The 19600-nt window shown below is 37.8% G+C and overlaps 1 protein-coding gene across 1 annotated transcript in view; it reads right to left on the bottom strand.

Moving 5' to 3' along the window:
- The window catches only part of LOC127627679 (collagen and calcium-binding EGF domain-containing protein 1-like), an 82614-nt gene that overhangs the window by 14545 nt on the left and 48469 nt on the right, over positions 1 to 19600 (bottom strand). Inside the window, exons 3-6 of the mRNA XM_052104165.1 lie at positions 10783 to 10835; positions 9075 to 9209; positions 8296 to 8433; positions 241 to 347 (exon numbers count right to left, since the gene is read on the bottom strand). Of these exons, the coding sequence (XP_051960125.1) occupies positions 241 to 347; positions 8296 to 8433; positions 9075 to 9209; positions 10783 to 10835 (433 nt within the window). The remainder of the gene's footprint in view (positions 1 to 240; positions 348 to 8295; positions 8434 to 9074; positions 9210 to 10782; positions 10836 to 19600) is intronic.

Here is a 19600-nt window from a genome sequence, read left to right as displayed (position 1 = left end):
TTGGGCCATGTTTTAGCGCTTTTTATTTAGTCTATAAAGGTATACATGTCCCCAAAGACCTGTATACCCTGAGTTCCACTAGCTTGTGAAATATTGGCAGGTATGCTCTTGTTGGGTCAGCTCACGTCTATGGATGAGGACACGTATATAAAACAAAATACACTGTTTTTTTAATGGCTAAGGCCCACAGGGTCCTGCAGGTAAAAAAGGATTAGAGTGGTAGGTGCTGGAATTGGGTACCTTCTGTTTGAGTTGGAGAACAGTCATCTTCATTCGATGAAAGTCCTCACATGTGGCTGAGCATGTTCCCTCTTTCATGACGTTGTCTGACTTCTCAAACAGCGGAGCTGCAAAGATACAAAAACATTGTGCATGCAAAATTTAAAGATAAAGTGTGTAATTTCTGTGTAACTAGCATCACCAAACAGAGTTGCAAATATATTGACTTTTCAAAAACGTTTCCTGAATAGACTACGCCTGTCATTCCTCTAAAGCCATTTAAAAAATAACAAGAAAGTCAAAAAGATCATTTGAAATGGTGAGAAGCTTTTCCTTACATATTTAAATACATTTTCTTACCCACAATCTTGATGTTGATAAAAATAAATAAAAAAACTTTCCATGAACATGTTATACACAATGATTTATAGATACTTTATAACAAACGAACACAAATGTACAAAACTTTCCAATGCTGCCAAAGGTCTGCTAAATTGCATCACAATCTCTTTTGAGACTCTAACATCTTAGTTTGACTTGCTGTTGACAACCTCATCTGATCCACACACTGTAATCTCAATAGCCTGGATTACTCAGAATTCCTGTTTTGTACGCCTGGACTATGGCAACCCAGAACGTCTTGAAAGATCATCTTGTTTGTACTCGCATTGACCCAAAAGAGAGGAAACAGCACACAGGATACCCTGACAGACTGACACGCTCCACAAGAAGGGCTAGAAATAGATGGAGAGAGGAGGGGGGTGTGATTGTTGCTAATGCTAACTGCTAGCTGGTGTCCTAAGTCATTAGCCGCGATGGGTCAGTGGACTTCCAGCTGGGAGGAAGGAAGCAATGTCTTATAAATGTGTCAAACCAAAAGAGGCTCCAGAATGGATTTTTTTTTCATATAGTGGAGTGAGGTTAAGAGTTAAGCCACATTTGACATGAAATCTGAGCGAGTGCAGCTCTTGGCACGCAACCAATGTCCAATCACACTTGAACCATAGTGATATTTCCTTTACACTACAAAAATATTTGTGCAAAAAAACATCCAGTAACTTTCAGACCTTTAGAAATCTTTTCCCCCAGGGTAATAGACATTTATTGAAACTAAGATGAAAAATGGCAAAATGAAAAATCGTAACTTTCAAATTTTTATTGTCAACACAACATATGCTGCCCCAGTCACGGTGAGGCAATACGAATGAAGAAGGATATTAGGGGTCTGTAATACTTTAAGCAGCAAATAATTTTTGCTGAAGAGAATTTTTTTATAATAATTATATATATATATATACAGTGAGGAAAATAAGTATTTGAACACCCTGCTATTTTGCAAGTTCTCCCACTTAGAAATCATGGAGGGGTCTGAAATTGTCATCGTAGGTGCATGTCCACTGTGAGAGACATAATCTAAAAAAAAATCCAGAAATCACAATGTATGATTTTTTAACTATTTATTTGTATGATACAGCTGCAAATAAGTATTTGAACACCTGAGAAAATCAATGTTAATATTTGGTACAGTCACCTTTGTTTGCAATTACAGAGGTCAAACGTTTCCTGTAGTTTTTCACCAGGTTTGCACACACTGCAGGAGGGATTTTGGCCCACTCCTCCACACAGATCTTCTCTAGATCAGTCAGGTTTCTGGGCTGTCGCTGAGAAACACGGAGTTTGAGCTCCCTCCAAAGATTCTCTATTGGGTTTAGGTCTGGAGACTGGCTAGGCCACACCAGAACCTTGATATGCTTCTTACAGAGCCACTCCTTGGTTATCCTGGCTGTGTGCTTCAGGTCATTGTCATGTTGGAAGACCCAGCCTCGACCCATCTTCAATGCTCTAACTGAGGGAAGGAGGTTGTTCCCCAAAATCTCGCAATACATGGCCCCGGTCATCCTCTCCTTAATACAGTGCAGTCGCCCTGTCCCATGTGCAGAAAAACACCCCCAAAGCATGATGCTACCACCCCCATGCTTCACAGTAGGGATGGTGTTCTTGGGATGGTACTCATCATTCTTCTTCCTCCAAACACGGTTAGTGGAATTATGACCAGAAAGTTCTATTTTGGTCTCATCTGACCACATGACTTTCTCCCATGACTCCTCTGGATCATCCAAATGGTCATTGGCAAACTTAAGATGGGCCTTGACATGTGCTGGTTTAAGCAGGGGAACCTTCCGTGCCATGCATGATTTCAAACCATGACGTCTTAGTGTATTACCAACAGTAACCTTGGAAACGGTGGTCCCAGCTCTTTTCAGGTCATTGACCAGCTCCTCCCCTGTAGTTCTGGGCTGATTTCTCACCTTTCTTAGGATCATTGAGACCACACAAGGTGAGATCTTGCATGGAGCCCCAGTCCGAGGGAGATTGACAGTCATGTTTAGCTTCTTCCATTTTCTAATGATTGCTCCAACAGTGGACCTTTTTTCACCAAGCTGCTTGGCAATTTCCCGTAGCCCTTTCCAGCCTTGTGGAGGTGTACAATTTTGTCTCTAGTGTCTTTGGACAGCTCTTTGGTCTTGGCCATGTTAGTAGTTGGATTCTTACTGATTGTATGGAGTGGACAGGTGTCTTTATGCACCTAACGACCTCAAATAGGTGCATCTAATTTAGGATAATAAATGGAGTGGAGGTGGACATTTTAAAGGCAGACTAACAGGTCTTTGAGGGTCAGAATTCTAGCTGATAGACAGGTGTTCAAATACTTATTTGCAGCTGTATCATACAAATAAATAGTTAAAAAATCATACATTGTGAATTCTGGATTTTTTTTTTTTACATTATGTCTCTCACAGTGGACATGCACCTACGATGACAATTTCAGACCCTCCATGATTTCTAAGTGGGAGAACTTGCAAAATAGCAGGGTGTTCAAATACTTATTTTCCTCACTGTATATATATATATATATATATATATATATATATATATATATATATATATATACACACACACACACACACACACACACACACACACACACACACACACACACACACACTCTATTGGTCAAAAGTTTTGAAACATTTGTCTTAAATGTTTCTCATGATCTTAAAAATCTTTTGATCTGAAGGCGTATGCTTAAATGTTTGAAATTAGTTTTGTAGACAAAAATATAATTGTGCCACCAAATTAATTGATTTCATTATGAAAATAAATTTTATATTATTATGAGTAGTAGTAGGCCTATCATCATTACTAGGCTATTGCTATATAATTATATGAGGTTACATGCTTTATTGTTGTTATTATTATTATTATTATTATTATTATTATTATCATCATCATCAGTAGGCCTATTATCATTACTAGGCTATTGCTATAATTGGGAATTGGCACCAGACCTCTGATATTAATTTATGCTTTATTATTGCTATTATTACTAGGCCTAATAGTAGGCATCATCTGCATTTTTTACAGAAGCTTGCTGGTAGGTGATGTTAATGTGAGACCTGAGCCTGCTTTGCCTTGCAAAGATCCTCAATTCTTGGCTCAATGTTTGATAAACATAGCCTCAAATCATCCTCGATTTGTGCACGATTGCGGTATTTCGTTTTGAGTGCAGTCATTTTTGAGAATCCTGCCTCACACAAATATGTAGACGCGAAAGGAAGGAGAATCTTCAAGGCGACGTCACAGAGTTCAGGGTATTCCTGCATCAATGCTGCCCAGAATGACGAAAGAGGGCAGGAGCTAAAGAGTTCCTTCAGTCTACTGTCACACTTCAGCTCAATAAGCTGTTCCTGCATATCAATTGATAGCTCGTTTGCTGTGCACACAAACGGATCTCGAACCCACGCAAAAGAGCGATAATCCTTTTTAAAGTACGTCGCAAATTGTTTTCTCATTGCTGACAGGTGCTCAGACGCTGATTGAAATAGGGAGGAGAAATCGTGTGACGTGCCTGCATCAGTGATAAAGTCTGCAAGGCTGAGGAACATGTCGCAGTTCCCTCGACTGATGCGGCCATGCCAGAGGTCTAGTTTTTGTGTGAAGGCGTGCACTTTGTCTGCAAGGAGCAAAATATGAGTTTCGCGGCCTTGCAAAGACAGGTTGAAATCAAACAAATGAGCGCCGTTTTCTAAAGTCTATGAGCGCAGCACACACAAATAAACTAAATTGACATAGGCCTACTGCAGTTAAATTTCAAAATGTGGTGTTTTTATATTTATAACATTTGAATACAGTTCAGCAACATACATCACACGACCTGACGACCAAGAGAGCTGACAATTGACCATCACTTAATTTACCATCACCTCACGACTGAAAATGTGACACTGATTTCATATGACAGTTCAACAAACAAGTTAATAATATTAAGTCACTTACATTTTAGATGAAATAATGACTGTTTTGGTCTATTTTAGCAGCGAAAATAGATCCGATGAATCCAAACAAAGATCACAGCATAGCCATAGCGCATCTCACAGCAATACTCAATCGTGTTTTTAATGATTCAGTGTTGTGAACGAATCGGTTGAGTCTAAGATTCAATGACCCATTCACAAACATCTGTCTCATTCTTGATGAATCGGCCGTTTGAACGAATCTTTTGAATGAATGACTCAATGACTCGCTTAATGAAACAGCTTATGCTTATCACCTGCATTTGCGCTCACTATCGACAAACCAATCAAATTTGTTCAAAACTTTTTTTTAAATCAGTCCAAACACATTTTAATTTTTATTCAGGAGTTATGTATATACAAAACTATAAATTTTTATGACAGTAGTTTAGTGCCAGTAGTTTTTTCTCTTCCATCGTAGCCTACTCGCGCCCCCCCGGGAGAGTGGGGGCGCGCCCCACCGGTTGAGAACCACTGCTCTAAACTATGGGAATTCTTTTACATTAAAGGAAACAATTCCGTGATAAGTCGTCTTTGCAAAATGGAGATGGCCTTCCATTCTAGCACCACGGCAATGCACCAGCACCTGAAGAGGCGCCGCGCGCGCACGCACGCACGCACGCACGCACAGTATTCTTAAGGTGAAAGGAAAGTGTCAGAGTGTAAGTTTTTATTTGCATGTGAATGAAGATGCTTTTTTTCAGTATGTTCAACATAAATGTTGAATTCTGAATGTTTATTTTCATTATTTATTTTTTGTTGGAAAAGCACTTTCTGTTTTAGCTTAAAGCCCCTAAGTTTACAATAGTTACTGTATTCTTTCAATAGCTCTAAGAAAGGGTGGCTGGGTGACCTTTTTATTTTTTTATTGAATGCTAGACATCAAAATGCATTATTTTCCTCTTGTACACTTTTACTTGAATTTTGTTTTTGAGTTTAAGAAAAAGGTGAGTGGCAGAGTGTATTACTACTATATGTTGTTGTTATTTTTATGTGAATGAAGAATTAAAAGAAAATTACTTTTTCAGTAAGCTAGGACTATGTGTTTTCAACATAAATGTTCAATTCTGTTGGTTCAGGAAGGACGCCATGACAGGCTGCTGGCTCCCACTGTCGCTGTTAATTTTAATTTATTTTTTGTTGGAAAAGCACTTCTGTATTAGCTTAAAGCCCTCAAGTTTACATTGGTTACTGTATTCTTTCAATTGCTCTAAACAAGTATTTTGGGTGACCTTTTTATTTTTTTATTGAATGCTAGACATCAAGTTGTTGTTATTTTAATCTGAAAGAAGAATTACAAGATGCACTTTTTTCAGTAAGCTAGGCCTATGTGTTTTCAAGGCTTCAAGGTTTTATTGAATGCTACCTCTGACTAAGAATGCATTACTATGCACTTGTATAGTCTTTTATTTTGGAATTTTAAGAGCAATAAACATATATTGCAATGTTAAGGAATTCATTTTTTTTTTTCATTGAGATATGTAAATCAACATGTATAAATTGTTAATGGGGAGATAATCGAATCGGACTGGAAAAATGAATCGTTAGATTAATCGATGCACCGAAAAAATAATCGCTAGATTAATCGTTTAAAAAATAATTGTTTATCCCAGCCCTAGTTGTGTGTAGTTGAAAATGGCAATTGTAGAAAATTAGCTGCTAATAGAGAAGCCCCCTGCATTTCTTCTTTCTGGGAACATTTTCTTTTTGCAGTCAATTACAACAGCGATGGTCAAAAGACGTTTACAAAACAAGCACTGTTTGCTGACATCGCTCGGCACAAGTGCTGTATATTGGTAATGTATGTCATAAATGTGCATGAGGGTTTATTTAAATCGTGCACGCAAGTTCTTCCTGTTTCCTCGCACGGCTGTAATCTCTTGTGAGTGTCAATAATGTGCTTTGATTAATGGCATTAAGATGCCATTATAGTAATACAGTGATACATAAATTAATCTTTTATGCCGACATCACCCAGGGAAAGAGCCGCAGGTGAGCCAAAAATGCACATACTCCCTTCCATTTATAAGCAGACACTCTATGCTAATTCAGAGAGACATGAAACAATAACTAAAGCACTTGGGGTGTTCATGTGGGATTTTCACGTATTATTAAAATACTCGAGTAGCACCTCTCTCATTAGCAAGGCATTTCCATCCACAGAACTGCTGCTCATTGGATGTTTTTTGTTTTTGCACCATTTGGAGTAAATTCTAGACTGTTGTATGTGAAAATCCCAGGAGATTAGCAGTTACAGAAATATTCAAACCAGCCAGTCTGGCACCAACAATCATCTATGCGATTATTTAATAAGCCAATTGTGTTGCAGCAGTGCAGTGCATCAAATCTTGCATATATGGGTCAGAAGCTTCAGTTAATTTTCACATCAACTATCAGAATGGGGAAAAAAATCTCAGTGATTTGGACTGTGGCATGATTGTTGGTGCCAAATGGGCTGGTTTGCATATTTCTGTAACTGTTGATCTCCTGAGATTTTCATGCATAACAGTCTCTAGAATTTACTCAGAATGGTTACAAAAAAATACATCCAGTGAGGGGCAGTTCTGTGGATGGTAATGCTTGTTGATGAGAGATGTTAAAAAAAGTGTTTTCCAAACTTTTGGCCACCAGTGTCTGTGTGTTTTCTTCAGTGTTGTCACATGAAAAGATATAATCAAATATTTACAAAACTGTGAGGGGTGTACTCACTTTTGTGAGATACTAATATATATATATATATATATATATATATATATATATATATATATATATATATATATATATATTACATAAACACACATACCCACCTCAGCAAACCATTGAGTGACTTTATTAAAACTTCCAAAAAACACAAGTCCTTGATATACATACGAGACAGGTAATCCATTGATTTGCATACTCCTCTACCATTCCACTTAGCTTAATTGCATAATTGCAACATATTTGCTTGTCCATTCACAGCTATAAATGGACAGCAAGGTTTACTGATGCATTCGACTGATGCATCCATGACCTGTCAGACCATTTTTTAGACCAGACTAAATCCTTTCCACACCTGTGTGACAAAGAGAGTGCCATGGATGGCCAGGCGCAGACAGGAAAGAGTATATCTTTGGTTCTTTGTGCTCCATTTAAAACCTGAAACTGTGGAGAATCACCTTTCCGTGCTACATTTCTGAAGTTTGATGGAAAAGCACTGGGCAAATCAAAGCAGTACTGTGAGGTTCAGAAAGGCAGTGTACAAAGGGAAAGCATTTAGTTGGACTCCGTGAGGTGTTGAGTGGAGATTACCAGGTGTTTGGAGAAGAATCTATTAATTACAGATCTCTAGATGCACACATTTATCTAGAATAGAAAAGGAGAGCGACAGACAGCAACATTGAGACAGAAGCTTTCTTCCAAAACCTAGTGAGAAATAGAACAGAGCACCACTGTCTTGAGACACGTGTTTTTTTAAACTTGACACACATTTTGAAACAATTGAAAAACAGCAGAGATGGATGCAAAAATACATTCAGTGTGAATGGTCCCAAACAATATGGCCAAAAGAAGGTATCTTAGGAGGTAGCATAATGGTCCTACCTTTTGTAACAGCCTTTGTGTCTACAGAACACCTATTACACCTTAAAATGCTGTCTAGGTTGGCAGCTCACTAGTTTTTGGATCAAAGCAATAAAGATCCAAAGAGAAAATAGATGGATGACATGGAGAGTACACTCACCTCTTTCGCCCTTGGTGCATGTTTTTCCATTATCCTCAAGGTAGAAGCCTCTCTTGCACTCACAGCGGTAGCTGCCGGGGGTGTTCACACAGATCTGTGAGCACACCGTCTCGTTATTGTTGGCACATTCATCAATGTCTGATGCAAGAACAGAGAGTGAGAGTGTGAGTGATGGAAAGCTGGCAAAGTACAAGGACGTGAAATTCACTCCTCGGGCTATATGGAACGCTTCTGTGAGATTGGTATGAGAAACTTAAAAGGAATATTCCCTGTTCAATCCAAGTTAATATCGATCGACAGCATTTGTTACAAAAATAAATTTTTACTTGCCCCTCCTTTTCTTAACAAAAGTAAAAATCTGGGTTTCATTGAGGCACTTAAAATGGAAGTGAATGGGCCAATCTGTAAATGTTAAAATACTAATTGTTTCAAAAGTACAGTGTTATAAAAAACTTGTAAAGTTATTGCATTTGTAAAACTTCATTGCCATCATGATCAATTGACATCAAACCCTTAAAACTACTGTAAAAATTGTGAATCAACAACTTTATAGCTCAAAAAACTGAAAGTTTAATGTGAATGCCTTTTTAAAATGATAATCTTAATTTTCTTTCCCCTTTGGTTCCCCCACAATCTTGAATATTTGACAGCATTCCTAATAGTAGATCAGAGTCGTAGCCTTGTGTCTATCGTGTAGCATCCTGAGTAATGCAAAAACATTATAGGGAGAATGCTTTGGCTTTGTCAATATGTTTATAATAAGAAGAGCAGAATCTTACCCAGGCAGTATGGTTTCTCACGGTTTTTATGACGTTCTCGGTCGTAACGATAACCAGAGTAACAGGTACACACCACACGGCCGAAATGATCAGTACACTGTTGTTCACAGGGGGCACCAGCACACACATCATATTCTGTAGACACAAACACACCCACACACAAACCAACCAACAAATATAAACACAACATAAGAGAAACTGGTAAACAAATATAAAATCACAAGATTATGAAAAAATTTTAAATCAACCCAAAGCAAAAAGCACAATATTGAAAATTCTAAATTAATTCTACCAGTGCTTAGAAGTCATCTACAAATGTATTAGTCTTTCCTGTCCTATTTTATTGTAAGTACAAGGGGAGGGTGGTATGACCAAATTTGTATAAATCATGATGTGAGTAATGTTATATATCATGCTGGTAATGTACATATCACAATATGGTTCTTTTTTTCTGTTTGATCAACCAGTATCAGACAGGGGAAGTTTTCTGGAAAGCTGTGTGAAAAGAATAACTTTTGCAATTCCATTTAGTGGCACAGAAATTACACACAACTTCAGATTTAAAGGGATAGTTCACCCAAAACACATACACATTTTATTTAATAATATTTCAGCTCTGTAGATCCTTAAGAAGAATGTGAAAGTAAAAGTGATTTAAAGTAAAAAAGGACATAAATATTGATCTGTTCCTCACCCACACCTGTCATATTGCTTCTGAAGACATGGATTGAACCACTGGAGCCTTATGGATTACTTTTATGCTGCCTTTATGTCTATTTGGAGCTTCAAAAATGTCATTTTTGGGTGAACTATCCCTTTCAGTTGCAACGTTGATGGGCAACCATAAACAACCTAACGTTTCACTTTGTCTATATGTGGTGTCACATCAAACTTAATTGCTGACAATATTATTTTCTGCTTGGTGCTGGATTTTTATTTTTATTTATTTATTTTCTCCACAGATAAACCGTGGTACAATGGTATAGTAGAATCTCTACACATTTCTATATATATTTAGTCATACAGCCCAGCCTTAGTAAGTACTAAATAAACACTCCAGTTTGGGAAGCCAGTACTGCATTTTCTAACCCAAGAATCTTTCCTTTTCCCCAATTTCTCCCAAAAGAGCCAAAACATCCCAGGCACAGCATGGAAAATATGTGTCCATTTTAAACTGACTCTTTATGTGTTTCTCATCAGCAGAGAGGGAGCAGGTAAGGACACCAGAGAACAGAAACAACACAGAAAAATACTTTAAAAACAAGGGACTTTCTCAATGGGCCATTCCAGAAACTACAACACACACTCTCAATGTGGCAGATCTTGGCAGGGTGGACTGCAGAATGCAGACAATATAATTGTAAGCTTTAATTTGACATTTATGAGTAAAACTCATTAGTGGTTTGAAGCCCTAAACCAAAGATGGAGAAGGAATATTACTTTATTCATAAGCTAATATACAGATCTGTTCCCTCTAGAAAAATACACACATAAGATAATCCAGCAAATGTTACTTGGGTGGAAACTCTGCTAAGCTTTCTAAGGTGTGCAGGAAATGTTAAAACAACATTAAAAAGCCCTAGCTGAGTGGTTTCCAAAAGGAATGATTTTGTTTAGAATGCTAATGGGAAACAAGGGAAAACATGTCCAGAAATATCACAGAGTTCAAGCCAGAGGCATTCAAAAAGGGAAGAGGGTGGGATCTTACCTTCTGGAATACACTGTCCCAGCACAAACTTAAAACCCTCACAGCACTTTTTTCTGTAAGGGAGAAGATAAATAAAACAACGTTACTAGCACTGTATAGTATAATCATAAGAAATACAAATTAAAGAGCCACAGAGTTGTATATAAACAAAATAGATTTGTTTGCCCTTACAAAACTCTCCAGCATGATGCTAGGGTGCTGTGTGTAGTTGTAGGTATTTGTTTTTGTAAATGTTGCTAAGGTGTTCTGGGTAGTTGCTAAGTGGTTGCTTACTGGTCCAATTCAAAATAATCTATACAAGAATCTCTATGATATTTTTGTTCTTGGCTCGGGTCCCCCCTTCAATGGCTATGGGATTTTCCGCCTGTTTTATTGTCCACCAGGTGGAAATCATAAATTAGTATTAGCACTCATATCACAACAATCCAGGTGATTTTAAGTATCATTCATGTCCATAGCTCAAAGGTGCCAGACATACGGCACCTAAAATCCTAAGTAATACTCATAAAAGAACCACATGGGTGTATATAAATAGAAATAATACATTCAGAAAGAGTTTAAGACAATAATAATAATACTAATAATAATTGAGTCTTGGGCCCCAATCCAGTCCGAATCTAATACACATGTATTATTAATGTGATTAAGTCACTTTTGTGATTTCATTATTGGATTTAATGTGATATCCATGTCCACAATATGAGACAGACGGACAAAAGAGCCAGAGGAAGATGATATTCTTTTTCTTGACAGTGATGGAATGCTCACCTCGAAGGTAATGCATTAAATAATAACACCCCCTCCCCCTTCTCCCTCTCTGAGTGGCCATTGTGGGAGCCCATCCACTTTCGGCACAACGAGGGAGCACTAACAAAATCAGCCATGTCAACACTATGTTACAATGATTCCCAAATGTTTCTCAATCATCCAAATAAAAAACAAAAACAAAAAATACAACATGGAATTTGGATATTAAGTAATAACAATATTATTTCCAAGTGTATTACTCATGAATTTCATAAAACTGTTTAGTCTAGCAAGAGCAAGCTCTATTAGTCTCTGGCAGCAAACCGATCAACAACTTTGTAAAGGAGCACATTAAAAAGTATATCAGCGTGCTTTTTAATTAAATCAGTTTATGAGCTAATCAGAAAATTAACAGCTAATATAATTCCAGACAATCTCTTTTACAGGCAGAAACAAAGCACATCTGTGCCAGGCTACAGACTACTATAGTATGGTTTGAATTATGGGACCCATTTAGGTGGTCTGATTCACACAGGAAAATTGTATTGGTTTGTTTGATGTACTAAATGAAAATATTGGTAGGTGTAATCACTCACAAATCTCATTCACACACACACAAACTCAACCAAAACACAGTGAACCCTTGCAGTATTAAGACAGGATTTCTCAATGTCCACAAAAAATAATAAATGCATAATATTAATGGACTTCAGCTACATTGTGGGCTAAGTCAGAGTTTAAAGCAACCATATGTTACTCCTTCACGGAAATGACTTTGCGAAAATATAGCAAGATTTCCTGTGGATAAACACTGCTAAAAAGAAAGCAAACATGTACCACAACTTTGCATTGAACTTATCAGACCTAAAACACATTTTAACTTTATTTCAGTATATGTGGCTTTGGAGTCTTTCCACATAAGCCTATTTTTCTGCAGCATATTGCACAGAACTAATGGGGACCTTCAAATGCTTCATAATTTTCCCACACTGTAAACAAGAAACTGTAGCATTCTGTATGTGTCCTTTCTACTCTCTAAAGGTTCCAAAAAGGGCTTTACTGTACAATCTGATGCCATACAAAAACCTTTTTGATGTACAACATTTTTGAATGCATTGAGAGAAACTTTTTAGGTTCTCATGATGCCATAACCCACTTTTCCACCTACAGTCCCCATACTTTTCCCATACGTTTTCCCTTCTAGATGAGAACTCTTATGAGGAATGGCACACCAGAGGAGACTTTTCCTCTTTGCACAAAAAAAAAAAGTAACTGCCATAGTGACTTCATCTAGTATCAACAATTTTTCTTCTGATGTTTCTGGCATGTGTGATTCATTAGCAATAGCAACAATAACAATAAAATCAATAACGGAGACAGATGACACCAGGATCAGATACAATTATCTTGGGGCTGTTGAAAACGAAGGCAGCTGCCTAATCAGTTAATGGTTATACCAACAAATATTTATGGATTAAAGGAACTTTTCAGCAAACTGGTCTCAGAACAGTTTATAAAGCACCTTATTTCATCCTACATCATTATACAGCCTGAGAAGGCAGCATTTTCTGTTTTTTGGACACAGCATGTGTCTTCAGGTAACAATTTACACTGGGCATGTGAGCCGTGTGTGTGGTGTCCTAGAAGCCGGAATGAGAGATAAGATGAGGCATTCTATAACCACACAGCACGCTGAACTCTGTAGACAACATGTTGAAAATGCACTATAAACAACATCAGCACATTCTTTACAATAAAGGCTTTTATTACAACATATATTCCTGTACTGAAGTACACATTAATTTACTTGAAGACATCTTGATGCAAGTTAACAACGCATTAACAGGCACGCAATACTTCCCTCAAGTAAACTAGATTTCATGGTTTAGTGCATAATAGAGTTCAATTACCCACTCTCAATAAACATCGTATTATTTAAATCTGACGTCCCAGGAAAAATTCTATGTAGTAATCCAGAAATCACTTTATTTTCTGTATGGTCACACAGTATAAATAGTTCAGATTCACTGAAACTCAAAATCTCTCCCGATGAAGTCACGCAGCAGCTCTCCCCCCTCTAATACAAACACACACACACACACACACACACACACACACACACACACACACACACACACACACACACACACACACACACACACACAAAACAGACCTGCTAAAAGACCAGCTTAACCAGCATGCAATTACCATGCTACATAATTGCTACAAAAAAAGCTGATGACTAGAAATGCTGGTCTTCTAGCAGGGAGGTGATTCTCTTTGGATACTTTTGTTGGTTTTATGTTATTTCTGTTGAGGGAATTGTAAAATTAGCGCAGTCATCTGAGTAGCAGGCTAGCAGCTATACGTTTCTTTTTTATTTTTTTTCTCTCAAATGTGGCTGCTGACTTCTTGCGCTTGCTAATGCTTTGTGCATCATATGTTTTTAACCAGTCATAGGTTGTAGCACCTCACAAAGTCATTCTACATCCCTAAACATTCCTACCCTGGAGTAGGAGCTAAAAATATAACTTAAAAACTCTACAGGGGACTATTGTTCCTCTGGTGCGAAAGCGACAAAAAATACCAGTCTGGGGAAAAGTTCTTAAAATTGGCTTTAGTCCCTGCAGTGGAAAATGGCCTATAGGAGGACCTTTATAAGGTCATACGATATCTCAGGGAACCTTTACTAAGTCCTGTGATGTCATAGGGAACCTTTTCAGTTCTTATGATGCCATAGGAGAACATTTTAAATAGTTGCTGTGATGCCATAGAGGAATCTTTTTAAAGTGTCATGAAACCCCCCTAGTTCAGGACCAGTCATTCACAACTCAGACTTAAAAAAAAAGGGTTTTGTAGGGTGTGAACATTTGTAAAAAGGTAGGAACGTTTTGGGTGAGAAGGGGTTCAAGACAGGAGGAGGTCAAACACAACAATTGACTCCCACTCACAATAGAGATGGCTGAACATCAAAATGTTGGAAGAAACTAAAGGGTTTTGGGGCACTTTGCTGTATATCAATCATGGGACAAAATTATGAATGTGAGAAGATTGAAGATGACAGAACAGTTTGATCTCTCCACAATGTTCTGTATAAATGTCCGAGCACATTTAATTGGGAATTAATTGGGCCAAGAACCAGTCACATTTGCATGTGATTTTGAATTTTCCGCTGTATAGCATGAGGCAGTGCAGTAATTAGATGGAAATGTTCCTTCTCAAGAATAATTTTGAATTCTCCGCTGTATGCGATCTTGTGCATTAGGCAGCGCAGTAATAAGATGGAAGTGTTCCTTCTCAAGAATAATGTGGATAAATGCTCAGAATCTAACAACGTATAAGTGTACTCTGCAACCAACCACAATAGTTTATGCTTATACCTCAATTTTATGTTACTTCAAGTTTCATTTTGAATCCATTAGAACAAAATGGCTAATAAAAAAAACACTTTTCCTTAAGAATAAAAATAATGAGTGCTATGATTGTTTTTGCTATCATTAACCTTTTTAATCTCCATATTTTTTAGTTTCCATATACCCAACTCGAAAAGCCTATATGGTAAAAAGCATGAAAGAGTTTTCAGTTCACTGATAAGCAAAAACATTCTGGCCACATGCCTAATATGCTGTTGGTCCTGAAATGCCAACAAAACCGTGTCGACCCTCCGAGGCATGGACTCTAAAAGACCTCTGAAGGTGTCCTGTGGGATCTGGCACCAAGACATTAGCAGCATATCCTTCAAGTCCTGTTGAGAATAATGCCACTGTGGATTGGATTTATTGGTCCAGCACATCAAACAGATGCTCAATCGGATCCTGGTTCCCTCACTACCCCAGGTAAACAGTGCACACGTACATGGCTGTCCATGTGATACTCATTGAAAAAGGGACTCATTGGACCAGGCAACCTCTTTCACTGCTCCCAAGTCCAGTTCTGACACTCGCTTGCCCATTGTACGCCCTTTTGACGGTGGACAGGGGACATCATGGGCACTCTGAGCGGTCTGTGGCTACGCAGCCCCATAAGAAGCAGGGTGCGGTGCACTGTGTGTTCTGACTCATTCCTCCCATAAATATTAACATTTTCTATGAATTTGCCACATTAGACCTTCTGTCGGTTCAGACCAGACGGGATGTCCTTCGTTGCCCTCACACATCGATGAGCCTTGGGCACCCAACACCCTTTCACCGGTTTGTGGTTTGTCCTTCCTCGAACCACTGTCGGTAGGTACGCACCACTTCTGACCGGGAGCCCCCCACAAGCCTTGCCATTTCAGAGATGCTCTGACCCAGTCATCTGACCATAACAATTCTGACCTTGTCAAAGTCACTCAGGTCTTTACTCATCCCAATTTCTTCTGCATTCAACATGTTGAACATGAGAACTGATTGTTCGCTTACAATCTAGTCTACCCAGACCTTGACGTGGCCTTGTTAGGAGATGATCAAAGATATTCGCTTTACCTGTGAGAGGTCCAACTGTTTTGGCTCTTCAGTGTATATTGTAAAAAGTGCTGCATGGAATGCCTAAAAAACTGAATAGTGTTGAGAGAACTCTTACCCCTGGATCTTTTTTTCTTACCCAAACAAACTCAAACTCAGCATACTGTACAACAAGCCATGGTGTGACGCAGAGCTGTAACTGTGCAGCTTAACACAAGTGCCGTAACTCACATTTAATGTGAGAGGGTGAAAACAACAGAGGTGGGGAGAGTCCACAGGGAGGAAGCACTTGAGAAGTGAAAGAGGAGGGCAGATGAGGCACAAATCTTCTGCCGTGGGAGGTGATGATGGTATGTGAGCAGAATAAGGTGGAGGTGATTTTCACACTTTCATGCATGTTTGCAGTCATGTGCACATTGTGGCTCGCTGATTTATATTCACATTGTGGCTCACTGTTTTATATTCACTCTACCAAAATAAAATTACACATGCATATTCAGAACATGCACACCGCCATAGAGACAGTAGAAACAATGCAAGGCTTACACTCCAATACAGCTGTAAATTTGTGACTAACTGTATGCATATGCTGCTCATAAATCATCCAGTAGAGAAGTAGAAATCACAATGAGATCTCTTCAATGCCTCAAATATTACAAATGAAATGGAGAGCAAATGGAGACTTTCGCTGGAGTTTTCTGCTTCTTTGAGAAAAATGCCCATACAAAACATGATTATACAAAAAGTCAAACAAGAAAGAACATCAGCTTTTGCCACAAACTTATGTGAGATCCAAGTTTAGGCACATTTAGATCCAAAAGAAAAACCTCAGTTTCTGTTTTTCTGCTTTGCTGACAATAAAGTTACCCTGATCCTTTCTAAATACACAAATTCTTATATATCTCGGTCTTAATTAACACACACAGAGAGAACAGCCAGAACTGACACTGGACCTGTATCTTACAGGCTAAGTTTTCCAAAAATATTTTCAGAGCTTTGTTTATTGACTCTCTGAGCTGTTTATGCTCAGATTTCCCTCCATCTGGGGCATTCACATTGGTCACAGTTTGAGGGTTTGGATTTATTTAGTTTGATAAAAAAAAAAAGAAGAAAATATTAATTAAACAAATCTCAAACTCAGACATACTGTCATACCGATATTACCAAAATAACTGATAATATCGTGCAGCTGGTATACTGTATATTTATTGAGTTGTGTTGTACTGACTCATAGATTTCCAAAAATATATGTGGTCTTTTAGATTTTGTATTGGAATCTGAATTTATTCACCAATTTGTTATATTAGTGCCTAAAATTGTCATTTGGTGTGACATGAAATTTATTGTATAAAAATGAAAATGGGGTGTACATTAAGTAACTCACTTTATCATAATTATTTATCATTACTATCTTGAGATCCAGCATTTCCTTGTGCAAATTCATCACATGTCCAGAGTTGCACTTTAATTATTGTCACTTTATACCTGGCTGCTACCTCAATAACTGCCATGTCCATAGAACACTATTTCATAATATGTTATGTTTACATTTAGCATTTTAGAAAGTGTCGACTTTTTACACTACTCGATTACTAATGTGTACTGCACTGTCTCTTACAGTGCTTATTGTCCTGTTCCTTTTTAGTAATTATTGGACTGTCCCGTACTTTTTGCACACATTTGCACATACACTTTATGCAGGAATGTGTCGGTCTTATTTAGTCTGTGTAGTCTCATGTGGTTCTGTGTTTGTCCGATGTTGTTTTATGTAGCACCATGGTCCTGGAGGAACGTTGTCTTGTTTCACTGTGTACTGTACTAACTGTAAATGGTTGAACGACAATAAAAACCACTTGACTTGACTAATCACGTAAAGTAATGAATCTTTCAATATATTTTAGATTAATTCTGACAAATCCAAAATGCTTGTGACTTGCTGATACTATTTTCCATGTGTTCTATTGAGATTTTTATGATATCACTAACAAAGACTTTTTATTGTCACACCAAATTATATAGTGTCACACCATAGGATGAACCACACCACAACACAATTTGTCAATGCAAAAACATTTATTATATGCATTGAACATTGAAATAAAAACAGTTTAAGAAAAATTACACTGTTGTAGTGTCAGTGTCAGTTGGGCTGTGGTCACTAAGCTGCATCTCGTCAAAGCAGCCCTCTGTGCACTGGCGATGCATGCATCTTTCATCTTCTGTATTGCACGTTATACTTGAAAGGAGTGCAGAAAGGCTTTTTGTGGGGACCAAGCCTCTTTTTGCAAGAATGTCAATCAGGAGACACATATTTGCATGTTGGTAACATGCACATACGTTGCGGTCACATGGCTTTGCCTCTGTTATATAAAAAGGTCTGTACCTTGTAAACTGCCTGTAGGACATGCGGTGTTCTCGCTCACATTTCTGCATGTAGGCCTTATGGAGATCTTTTAGAGAGCTGGCAAGTATTCTTCTTTGTTTTTCTCTTTCCTGCCTACTGTGTCTTTCTTCCCTGGGAGAAGAATGCTGTTTTCGTCCAAGAGCAGAAAGGACTCCACTTCATATTTCTTCACCTTCTCAGACTTTTTGCATGGTGGAAAGTGGTGTTTCTCACTCCCTGTTTTTCTTTGTAGACCTTTCTCATTAGAAACTTATTTCTGTTTTTCTGCCTACTAAACAGAGTCTTAAGCTTCTCTATCTCTGCTCTACAAGGGCATGGTGGTGGTGGTGGTAGTGATGTTGGTGGACTTTCCTGGTTATGTGCTGAAACAAGATGTTCCAATAAGTCAGGCTGGATTTCCAGTTCATGGTTAAATGACTTGTCTAGGGATGAAGGGGTTAATTTAATTACCGCTTGTAGATTTCTTTTCTTTGTCTTGTATTTTAACTGTGCATTTCTCCATAATTCTCTAAGCTTTTCCCTTTGTGATGATGGAAGAGATTTCACACTGAATGCTTTGATTTCCCCTTTTGGTTTCTTCTCTTTGTATCTGTTAACAGAGAAACAAAACAGTGTATTCATATATTTTAAATACATACCCAATAATTAGATAAAATTAATTGTAATTATGTATAATAATTAATTATAATAATATAGACAACATTCATGTTATTGTTGTCTTTAAAGCCAGGATTATACAACTATATATATATATATATATATATATTGTGTGTGTGGATTATGAGGAAATTGTTTTAGGTTACAAACTGGTAATTACAAGGGTATTATGCTATAAATGTGGTTTATGAAGACACTTCTAGAGCCCCCATAATTCAAATCACTTAAAATTATAATAATAATAAAAAAAATACTAAATTGCATTTTACTAAATTTTTTTTAATGTAAAAAAGCAGAGAGTTTATTGTGAGGGTTAGGTTTAGAGGTAGGGTTAGGGGATAGAATCTATAGTTCGTACAGTATAAAAATCATTAGGATAGCAGCATCAACGTGTGTGTGTGTGTGTGTGTGTGTGTGTGTGTGTGTGTGTGTGTGTGTGTGTGTGTGTGTGCATCTTTCAGAGCTGCGTGATTCTCGCATATCCACTGATTTTCAACTCGTTCAATGACCCCGATGCAATCGCACATGTTGCACCACCGACATATTTGACACAGGTCTGCATTCTGCT

This window comes from Xyrauchen texanus, chromosome 34 (assembly GCF_025860055.1).
Source record: "Xyrauchen texanus isolate HMW12.3.18 chromosome 34, RBS_HiC_50CHRs, whole genome shotgun sequence".
Lineage (NCBI taxonomy): Eukaryota > Metazoa > Chordata > Actinopteri > Cypriniformes > Catostomidae > Xyrauchen > Xyrauchen texanus.
Note: the sequence above shows the minus strand (reverse complement) of the source record. Positions and strands in the feature narration are given on the sequence as shown.